General features: G+C 36.2%; 1 protein-coding gene across 1 annotated transcript in view; it reads left to right on the top strand.

Moving 5' to 3' along the window:
* Positions 1-12,040, top strand: part of LOC107291112 (neuron navigator 2) — a 75,892-nt gene that overhangs the window by 48,508 nt on the left and 15,344 nt on the right. Inside the window, exon 7 of the mRNA XM_015820074.2 lies at positions 291-448. Coding sequence (XP_015675560.2) covers positions 291-448 — 158 coding nt within the window. The remainder of the gene's footprint in view (positions 1-290; positions 449-12,040) is intronic.

Raw genomic sequence — 12,040 nt, forward strand, 5'->3', positions numbered from 1 at the left:
AATATCCAGTTTGGAAAGGATGTGAAATCTCCCACACAAAAACGCTAATCGGTTGTGCTATAGTTGGAAAAAGCTGGCCCAGGTACATATATGTCTTAGATAATCTAGTAAGAGAAGCTTTTGCAGTGGAACTGCAGAGAAGCACAAGATCTTTCATGGAGCTCTTTACTTGGTCAGTTGTCTTTGTAGAGGAGGTAAGCCCTCCTCCAATTTGATATGGAATTTTAAACCAACTCATTTACATTTGGAGAGCAAGCCTATTTACTTATTTCTTTTTACCCTGAAAACAGGCTTCCAGGTCCTACCACAAGGGTTTCAGCTGCAGGCAGCGAAATAAAAACCCGTGGTCCAGCAAATGCTAACAATAGGCGCAGCCAGAGCTTTAACAACTATGACAAATCCAAGCCCACAAGCCCACCCTCCCTTCTAGCAAGTAGCAGTGAGAAAGGTAAGTGAACTGATTTTTTTTTTTAAAAAAAAAAACACCAATTGTAAACAAATGACACGATTCAGCCAAAGTTAATCATTTTCAAGCCTGTTTAAAATACAACTTAATTTGGCCAGTAAGACCCTTTTGATGTGGTACTGTGCAATTTCTGGAAAGTTTAAGGTGTTCTCCTGTTTTCATTTTTCTTGTTCAATAAGTCTGTCATAAGAAAAGATGTGACACAACATTTACCGTATATGTATTGTTTAAGAATTGAATTATATATTTTTCACATAGGTTAATCTGTAGGTATCAGATATGCTGAAGATGTTGGGATTGTACAAAAACTTGGGCATTCAGAGAATCTTGCCCTCTAATTTATATTAAAGGAAATTCGTTGATTGGATTTGCTGCATACAGGTTGTCCTCGACTTACAACCACAATTGAGCCCAAAATTTCTGTTGCTAAGCAAGACATTTGTTAACTGAATTTTGCCCCACTTTACGACCTTTCTTGTCACAGTTGTTAAGTGAATCACTGAAGTTGTTAAGTTAGTAACCCAGTTGTAAAGTGAATCTGGCTTCACTTTGCTTGTCGGAAAATCACAAAAGAGGATCACATGACCCCTGGGACACTGTCACTGTCATAAATATGAGTGAGTTGCCCAGCATCTGAATTTGATCACGTGACCATGGGAATGCTGCAACACTCGTAAGTGTGAAAACCAGTCATAAGTCACTCTCAGTGCCATTGAACTAGTCACTAAACAGACTGTTGTAAGTTAAGGACAACTTGTATGAAGAATAAAACACTGTATTGAAGAATGACATGAAATGGCTTCTCCCTGATTTTCTGCCCTTTCCCAACTTGAAGGGTAACTACACCTGCTTTGTGGCCATTTTATGAGCTATTCTGTTCCAGCCTTCCATGATGCATTCCTCTCCCCTCCACATTGTCCTAGCCCCTTGAATTCAAAACAAAAGTCTGTAACAATAATTGTATGTTTTGATACCATGTTTGGGGAGGGAGAGGTATTCAACAGTTGAATATAGGAAACTGCCTGGCACAAACATGGTAGAACAATGATTCTCAACCTTTTCTTCACCATGGACCCCCTTTAAATACCTTTTGTAGCCACGGACCACCAAGATTTAACTCAAGATTTAAATCATAACATCTCTTCGAGCATTCGCAGACCCCCTGTGACGACATCGGGGACCCTCAGGGGTCCACAGAGCACAAGTTGAGAACCACTGTGATAGAGATTTGCTCTGTCTAATCCATCTTGTAGTAGTTCTTCAGGCATGTAGCTAGAAAGTTTTCTGATCCAATTTGGACATTCTGAAACGTGCACCTGTGGTCTGCAGAGAAAAACGTGCAACTTCATTCACTTATTTCAGAAGTGTTTTGTCAACCAAAAAGGTAGCCTATTGAGAATAATTACTTGCATCTAAAATTAATGCCTAGTTGCTACAATCAGATGAACAGAAAAGCCACCCTTCCTTATGTTGGATTTCTTAGAGATCCATTAAAAGGATTAAAAAGGATTAATCATGCTAATTCTAGATTTAGCTTTACACATGTACTCTATTTTGTTATTAGAAAATAAAGTAAAAGTGAAGGTTGAAATGGTATCCACTGTCTATAAGGTTTTCTATTTGAAACCAGTTGGCTGCTGTTCAACATAACTGAAGCAGATTCCTTGTTAGTCTATAACCTTTCTCACCACCATCCATATAATTTTGTTTTGTTGTCTAGAAAACGCTATCAGTCCAGGGAAGTAGGAGCAGAAAATCAGTCCCTTTGAAGTAGCATATTCTTAATTAAGAGCAGCAGCAAAAGTAAACATCTCAAGTGCATCTCCGGTGTTTTTGAATAATAAATTAGCCTGTTGACTTTTACTCCCTATTTGCCACGGAGAGGATGAAGGGATTTTGAATGCACATGGTTTAAATTTAATTTCAAGGATCATTGAGTACAGGGTTGATAGCTGTAAATGTGCTGTTGTGTTCTATTGTTACATAAAAATGAAGAACTCATTATGAATGCAGATTTTATATGTATTCTTAAAAGGTGCTCTGTTGAATTAAGCTTACTGAGTTAAGTTGAGTTAAAAGGAAGTAAAATACGATGTAGTGTTTTATACATTTTGATATAATGCTAATTTCAAAGGGTATAAAATATATTTATTGAATGCATTTATCACACAAAGCATCTTGAAGTGATTTACACAATGAAGCAAATTAAAATACAAAATTAAAATTCATTATAGTACAAATGCAATGTGATAAAATGTGATTTTCAAAAATATCCAAATTAAGATCCAAAATCAAGCATAAAAAATGAATATATAACTTTTTTTATATTTAAGAAAATTTATATAGCTGCGCAACTCACTCTCAATGATTTCAGATAGCTTACAAATATAAAAACCCAATAAATAAAGCAATAACCTCCCAAATCCCTTTTCACAATAATCAGCCAATCAAATAAGTCACTTAATGGGCTCCATGTCATTCTAGGTTACCCAGGCCTGTTGGCAAAACCAGGTCTTCAGAGTCTTGCAAAAGACTGTCAAAGTGGGGGCTAATCTTATCACCACAGGAATAATGGTGAGGGAGCCATCACGGTCTCAAGCCACGTAAGGCTTTAAAGATGAAACCAGCACCTTGAATTGGACCAAGAGGCAAATCGGCAGTCAATTCAGCTCCTTCAGGAAAGATGATATGTGTGCACATCTAGGCTTGCACAAAACCATACTGACTGCTGCATTTTGAACCAATTGAACCTTGTGGATACATTTCAAGTGCAGCCCCACATGTAGATCATGTTGCAATAGTCAAGACGGGAGGTGACTTGAATATGAGTGACTATGAGAAGGGATTGATATAAGAATCAGAATCAGAATAGAGCTGGAAGGGATCTTGGAGGTCAGTCCAGCCTTCTGGTCAAGCAGGAGATGCTATACATTTCAGACAAGTAGCTGTCAAGTCTCTTCTTGAAAACCTCCAGTGATGTAGCACCCACAACTTCTGAAGGCAAGCCGTTCCACTGGTTAATTATTTTCACTGTTAGGAAGTTTCTCCTTTAGATCAGTGGTGGGATTGAAAATGGATGTGTTTCTTATAAATCTATATTCATAACTTCTCAGTTTGAGTTTTCTCAGGCCAGATTTCCTTCCTGATTGAATAAGTTCCATTTTCTTATTTTCTGTCTTATTTGGGATGACATCACTTTTGTTGCAATTCTGGAAATATTCCTACTCATAAACACTTTAATAGCAAAGAAAGATTAGCCTACATACAAATAATGCCCAACTGGGACTGGCAACATGTGCATATTTTTGTCTTTCTCCCACCCCCTTTATGTTTTATTAAAAACAAATGAAAAAAATACTCACACAATGATAGCCATCTTCAAAAATCAAAGACTCGTTTTGTCGGTTAAAGCATCACTTCTTCCTGTGTATGTGAAGTCATTTTCAGAAAAGTACGGTATAATTGTCTCAGAAAAGCATAACTTTCAGAAAAGCATAACAAAAGAAAGATTTCTACCTGGATGTAACAAAGCAGTTTTAATCTTTTTTTATACACATTGGGATTTTAGATTACTAGAATTTGTCTAGTGATAAGGGGCCACAGTGTAGAGCTCCATGAGATTACTGGAGTTTAATTAAAAATTCTTATGTAGCTTGAAAAAGAAATAATGGGAATGAGACCAAAATACTCCAAAAAGCCAGAATAAAAGTAGATTGGAGAGATTTAAAAAAAAGTTAGCTCAGCCACACAAAGGTTATGTACCTGGATCAAGAGCTCTGTGGATTGGATGGGAATTCATGGAGGATCAATAACTTGTCTACTTCCTTAAAGAAAAAGGACTGAACTGCTAACTTATGAAGTATTTAAGCATTGTGGTTAAAACAACCTATCAAAAAATGACCCAGTGGCAGTTGAAAAACTTGCTAGAAATAAAACATTGCTAGTTCTCAGTGTGAGCTCTACATTCATCCCTTATATAAACATCACTGCTCACTGTTCAAGTGAATAGAAACAAAATGCACTGATTTCTTAACTCACCAATATCATATCCTGTAGCCTTCCTTAGTTTATAATGTTCTATTCTTTGTCACTGTAACTGATGATTTTGTAATAATAATGGACAGTCTAAACATTGTGCTTTTGATGTGAACTGTTGAACATTTTGACCTGTTAAGGAGGGTTTTTGTTTGTTTGCCGTTAACTGAACAAAAGCTTTAATGTCATCTTGGGCACTTGGGTTTATAAAGAAAATGATGAAGCATTCAAGCTTATAATGTGAACTGCTGCCTGTCAGCTTCGGTGTAATTAAACACAGTGCTTCACTTCTGAATTGTCAGTTCCACTTAGGCATCCTTATCTAAAGTATCCATTGTCTTTTTTCTGTTTCCTCTGAATAAACTGCGGCCATCAGAAACTTCTGCCTTCAGATAAGGTCATGCTGGAATCTTCTTAATTACTTGTAGCATTTTGCTATAGTCTAAATAAATGTATATTATCAGTAGAGAAGCCTTACATTCATCATTCTGTACTCTATCTCTTAGGATATATTTATCTTTAAAACTCCTTGCGTTTCATATCCCATTGCATATTTCTCATTGGCTGTATATAACCATTTAAATAATCATAGAAGTGCTCTAATTCCAGTTGAAGTCTGTTCCCATGAAACACTGTTCCTTTCATAGTTTGAGTTGAAGGACAATTTTGTGATAAACCACCCAGAGTCACTTATGGGCGGTGTAGAAATTTAATAAATACAAATAAATAAATAAAGTGCCTCTTGAAACATGGTATTAACATTAAACCTTAACAAAGCATTACAAGACATCTCAACAGCATATCCCAACATATCATTGAACTGGACTAACAAATAGCATTTTTGAAATCGAATATTTTAAGTTTGTTTTGTCCAAAGTGGTTTACTTATTTAATAGCAATGGTTGGTTGGGTTATGTGCCAGCCCTTCTTTTCATTTAACCGTAGAATCATGTTGTTACTTTAATGCTACAAGTCCTTGTAATATTCTTTAACAGAGGAATATTTTATCTAAAATGTTTCTTTTTCTAATCTGGATCTGAAAATAATCCTGCAGATGGCAGTATACATCAGGAGAAATAGTTCAATTTTTTATCGGTCAGTGTTCAGTGCAAACTTTCTAATCTGATGTTCTCCAATGCATTGGACAATTATTCCCAAATTCCCAGTTATAAACAAAGACCTTTTCAGCTGGAATTTGTATCAAAATAATTTCTGGAGGGTACCAAGTTATGAAAGACATCGTAGTGTATTTAATTGTTTTCTAACATTCCGTTGCACAGTATTTTTCAATTTTATAGTTTTTTTAAAAAAACTTAGTTGGGAAAAGTCTGAATTTCATTCGAGCAAAGATAAAAGAGTCCTTAATCATTTTTTATGAAAATCCATTTTTTCCACAATTTCCTTCCTTTATTACTACCACAAGGAAGAACTAAGTTATATCCATGTACAGTTTTGAAGGTCAGAATATATTCATTCATATTCTGAAAATCAGAACCTGGAATATAAAAATATGTGCAAAGAATTTTCTCACAATTTCATTACAGTACAATCCTAAATGCTTGACTCATGTCAAGCATTAAAATTTATTTCCAAATGCAGTATGTATGAAATTTAAGCCATTTGAAAAAGTAGATCTAGTACTGACTGTATCTACTCTTTCTCTCCTCTAACCCCTATTTGTAGTTGCCAGAATACCATACAAAATGACTTTTTTATGCTTTAGATATAAAAATACCCCACTATGACATTAAAGGATATAAAAGGATATATCCCATTTTGTTGAATTCTGAGTATTTGATATCTATTGGCTAGACTTTATTCAAGCATTATTTCACCCAACTCCATCGATATTTGTATGGCAATATAAACATTATCTGTAAAATACATGTTTTACACTATGTTTTAACATTTTTTTCTCTAACATTTTCCCAGAAAAGCTCTTTGGCTTAATTGCATAATAAATAAATGTGTCCTTCCTAAAACAAATGCTAGAAATGGGTAATTGAAAAGATAGATAGCTTTACTAAGATCTCTTGTATGCTCTAGCCATTAATGTGATTTGTCAGCAAAAACTCTGATATGCTTTAATTTATCTGTCTCTTTTTTGGACAAACTACCATATCATCAGTAAATTTGCTTTTTGACTGTGCCAAATTCAGTAGCACTGAAGCCAAGTGGGTTAGTTGAAGAAGGCAGGAAGGGCGAGGGGTGGTAAATTTTCAGTAACTGGAAGGGATTATCTACAGTTTGTCCAACTGTCAAAATTCAATAAGGTTTTGAAATAAAGCTCAGATTCATTATTGGTGACTACTACTTTTAAGGCAAAAACAGGAAAGCTAGCAACAGTTGAAGAGTAAAACTTTTTTCCTCAGCTGTTCCAACACTGCCAAAGGGCGGGGGGGGGGGACCTTTATAACAAAAATACAAACTAATTTACAGATTAAAAAACTTTAAGTATTAATTTGATATTTCTGAATATAATATATCCATGCTTATTATATTATGCCCTTTTGGAGTAAGCAACATTATACAGAATACAGGAAAGGGATCAAAAATAGTAACCAAAGAAACTAAAGGCATGAGATAAGAAAAAGGAAAGGAAGCATAAACCTGTTTTAAAAAATCATTGATGAAATATAATTAATATAATATAGAATATACTTTATTAAATTTATATGCCACCCAACTCCCAATGACTTTGGGCAGTTCACAATTATTAAAACATTTAAAAAAACACAAGGAACAATGCAGAAAACATAAAAACAGTGCAAAACAAAGGGACAATGGTCGCACAAAGGAACAGAAAGAAAGAAAGCGGCATAATTGTCCTGTACTTTTCTATACTTGCACACCATTCTTGCTTCTAGACTCATTCATACATTGGTTTACACACTGCAGTGAATACACTGCAGTGTATTTCCCTCTCCCTCTCCCTCTCTCTCTAGGAATCAAAGTTCCATCCAGCTACAGCTTTTTAATTTCAGCTTACAATAGTGAAAAAGTAAGTCAACTATGCACTGTTGTGCAGTTAGAATTTAAATTGCACCTTGGAATAAATTAAAAAGTAAGAGTTTTTACTCTCTTTCTAAATATTGAAAGGGGATGAGTCAAATGACTCTCCTTAACACAGCGGTTCTCAACCTATGGGTCGCGACCCCATTTGGGGTCGATCGACCATTTCACGGGGGTCGCCAAGCAAGGCTGTCTGCCATTTTTTTGTCCATTTTTCCCCCTTTTCCTGCGGGTGCCTTACCTCCCTTGGGCTGGGCCAGCTGGTGGTCAGCCTGCTCTGTCTCTGCCGCTTGCCAGCTACGCCTCGGCCGGCGCAGGGGGCGGAACCACGCATGCACGGTGCTCCCGGGCAGGGAAAGTCCTCGACTTATGACCGGTTGGATAGTCCTCGACTTATGACCAGTTTAGTCCTCGACTTACGACCGGTTTAGTCCTCGACTTACGACCGGTTGGGGGTCGCAGCATTAAAAAGGTTGAGAACCACTGCCTTAACAGGAGAAGGCTTCCCCACATACTAAATATTGGAGCAACTGTCTTTAAAAGAGCCTCTCTGGCTGATTTGAATAGCCCTTAACTATGCAGCCTGTTGCACTGTGGCTGTTTTAAAACATTTCATAAAAAATATTTTACTTTATACAAGACTGTGTGTGTGTTCATTCATGTGTATATGAATAAGTATTGTTATGGAATTTCATTGGAGCATTGTCACAAAAAAAAAGAAAGAAAAAAGCCTTCCCCAGTTTATACCCTTTAGCTGTGTGGAGACTCCAGCCTTGGAATCTTCCAGTCAACAAGCCCCAGTAGTTTTAAAGCCTCCAATGTAAATGCATTGGTTTTGTGCACAAGATCCAAATGCCACTACTATAACTCAGCCAGCAATTATATTTGGATGGAACCTGGCACATTCAATGGAAAAAAAATATGAATGGGAAACATTAGAGTTGGTGGAGCTTACACACAGTACTTGTGTCTAAACATTATTCCTTTGAAACCAATATTGGAAAGAACTGTGTTGAAGACACAAATGCCAGATCTATTAATTTATCAACATACAAGTTAATATTGTTTAAAGAATGTGCTTTATGTACCTTTTCTCTTGTATATGTTTTCACTAAACACTAAACAAAATAAACTCTTCCTCAGCTTGGAAAATAAACCCACTTTTTCCGTATAACTTCAAGTCCCGTTGCCTATATTTAGCTTAGTTCTACAGTATATTTGAGAAGGGTGCCTACAGATTTTCATTGGGATGGTTTTATACCTTTGGTAAACATCTAAAATCTATTTAGACCATGAACAATTTATATTTAAATGTCTTTCTAACAGCAATCTAGGGTGTTAAAAATTGGAAAGTAGAACATAAATATTGTTTCAAATACAGAATCATGCAAGCTTTTTTTTCTTTTTAATATCACTTCTATGAGCAAAATAAATAGCCCCGAATGTTTTCAGAACACCATTTTTGCTTCTGTAGATAGCAACCTGATAAGTGGTAGGACTAGACCAGGGGTAGACAACCTCGGCTTTTTTATGACTCATGGACTTCAACTCCCAGAATTCCTGAGTCAGCTGACTCAGGAATTCTTGGAGTTGAAGTCCATGAGTCATAAAAGAACCAAGGTTGTCTACCCCTGGACTAGACTGTATTTTTTACTCCTATAAACATGAAAACATAATATACTTTAAAGATTGTAGAAAGTATTTTTTTTAAGTGGGACTCAAAATAATACAAATGTACTAGACTGTTTCCCATACAGTTTTTAAAAATAGGCAGAAGTATCTTCCTGTAAAGGTTTTCCAAAACCTTAAAATGGAAACTTTTCTTGATTGTTCTGATATAATAATCCAATCAAGACTCCTGTTTGAAAAATATTTTTTCTGATAATTTTGATTACTTTCATTTACCTCTTTTTGAATTATCTAAACTGAGTTTAAACAATCCAGATGCCACAGAACAACTCTGGGACCTCAGTTTTGCTTGAGAAGGCAACAAGAATCTATATTAAAGATAAGACATGTTGAATGTATGGCTCTGCAGATGCTGCTAAACTATACATGAGTGTAGTCCAAACCAATGATAGCAAGCAATAGCAATAGCACTTAGACTTAAGTACCTCTTCACAGTGCTTTACAGTCTTCTCTCAGCAGTTTACAGAGTCAGCATATTGCACGAATGAAGGTGAATATATGTGTCCCAGGATAATGTTGCAGGATCCAATCTGGGTTGGCCATCAGGACCAGAGACTTTGTCTTCCAAGTTTTCGTACTCATATGGAGCCCATCTTCAGGAAACTTCTCTCTAGCAGAGTGTATTCTCTGTGTGGTATTTATTTGGTGCCTGTTGAATGTGTCTTTTTAGATGTTGATTGGGGTGTTAATGGCTGGCTATGAAATCGTTGGCTGTTGTTTGCTTCTGCTGCCAAGCCCTTGCCTTCCAAGTACTTGATAAGCTGATGGTAAATCAGCACTCCTGTTCACTGATGAGGGGGCCTGTTTCCCAGGCTTCAATCACTTCCCTGGATGTTTTTGCCCCCAGCAATCTGGGTCCTCATTTTACCGACCTCGGAAGGATGAAAGGCTGAGTCAACCTTGAGCTGGTCAGGGTTGAATTGCTGGCAGTGAGCAGAATTAGCCTGCAATACTGCATGCTAATCACTGCACCACCACCACGGCTCTAGATGTCTTGATGACTGTTAATGATGAAAGATGCAGGGAATTAGGACATCAGGTGCCTTGTCCTTACGTGAAGGATATTTGGGACTACTGTTGTTCAATAATGAACTAAAAGACACCTAAAAAAAAGGATCAGCTGTGATCAGCTGCTAAAAATGCAATTATCCTTAATATATATTATTTATCAGCGTGTTTTTTTTTATGAAACTAGCTGTGTCCTAAGAGCAAAGTTTGCTTGTCTGAGTCAGGCTTAAGTTTATTTTTCTTGGGGATGTGCCACAGGGCATAGTAAATCCAGAGACCCAATGGTGTTAGCAGACAGAATTTAACAGCAAGCAGTACATCTGCTGTTTAATCTTATGTTGCCTTTAATAGGCTAGACTTGGCATTTGAATCATGCCTCAGCCTCTTATTTAAACACAGAGAGGCTGTTTCACTAGCAACTGAAATATTGGAAGACTACCATACTAGGTATGAACTTCTAAAAATATTAGTGCAAAACAAAATTATGTTTGAATATGATTATTCAACAGACCGACACTTGCCAAGGAACAGAAATTTTCTCAACTGTCATCTCTTAACTAAGAGGCCACAAAGGAGACTGAAAAACTAAATCTGTAGAATGGGATGCATAAAGGTTGATAGGCTGGCAAAACTGCTGAAAAGCAACTCAGAAACTGAAAAGTAGCCTACTGAAGCCATCAGGAGAATGGCCAAGTATCCATTAAATCATAACTATGGGAGAGAAAAAACAGAGTATAACTCATAGAGTACAATAGTCCTTTACTTACAACTATTTATTTAGTGACCAAAGTTATAATGGCACTGAAAAAAGTTATTTATGTACCTGCTTCCTTAGCTGCAAAACAATCTGAACACATGCACTTCTTGCTTAATCTGAACTATCCCCCGAGACTTGATCAATTTCCTACTCACTGAATCCTAGTAATTTTTATAATTAGCTTAATGGCTACGGAGACTATAAAATGGGCAATCCCTCTTTTGTATCAGACCTATAACTACCTTAATTTTGTGATACTACGGTGGGCTAATTGAGGATCCCATCAAATAAATTGCAGCCTACTGTAAATCCATCACTTCCAACAGGTATGTGTTCAATACAGGAGTATCCTGCTTCAGTTTGCTCATGAGTATATTCCATTCATTTGAATGGAAATTTCATCTATAATAATTGATATAAAATAGTGTCAAGCCTTGTGCCATGAAGAACATTCTGACTATTCATGGTACAGAATCAAGTCTATTGGTTATTTCCTTTGAGTAGCTTTAGTCTTTTTACTGGCCTGGCGTAGTTTTGATTGTGTTTTGGTAGGGGTTTTTATATGGGGTATTTTAGAGCAGGCTTTTTATTTAATATTTATTGTGATTTTTATTATCGCCTGTTCACCGCCCTGAGTCCCGTAAGGGAGATAGGGCGGTATATAAATTTAAATAATAATAATAATAATAATAATAATAATAATAATAATAATAATAATAATAATAATAATAATAATAATAATAATAATAATAATACTGAATCTCCAATAATGTTCTGCAATGTGCACCTTCAAATGTAAATCATATTGAACTCAACAGCCTTGTTTTGCTTTCTTATATGCAATTAATCAAATTTTCCCAAACAAGATTGGGCTGTAGTTCCATTTTTCGTGCCAAAACATTTTTGTTCACGAGTGAGTTTCACACCTCTGCTAATTTAAGCTGTCTCACACCTTTTCCCTGCCAAATGGGTTAGAAAATAAGATTATCCCTAGATGATTGACAGGACCCGTCACGAGATCTAGGGCCTCCTGTGTGGTTTTCGTGAGTGTGGGTCTGGTGTTGTTCTTTGTG

Source organism: Protobothrops mucrosquamatus, unplaced genomic scaffold, assembly GCF_001527695.2.
Source record: "Protobothrops mucrosquamatus isolate PMUCROS unplaced genomic scaffold, P.Mucros_1.0 scaffold1052, whole genome shotgun sequence".
Taxonomy (NCBI): Eukaryota; Metazoa; Chordata; class Lepidosauria; order Squamata; family Viperidae; genus Protobothrops; species Protobothrops mucrosquamatus.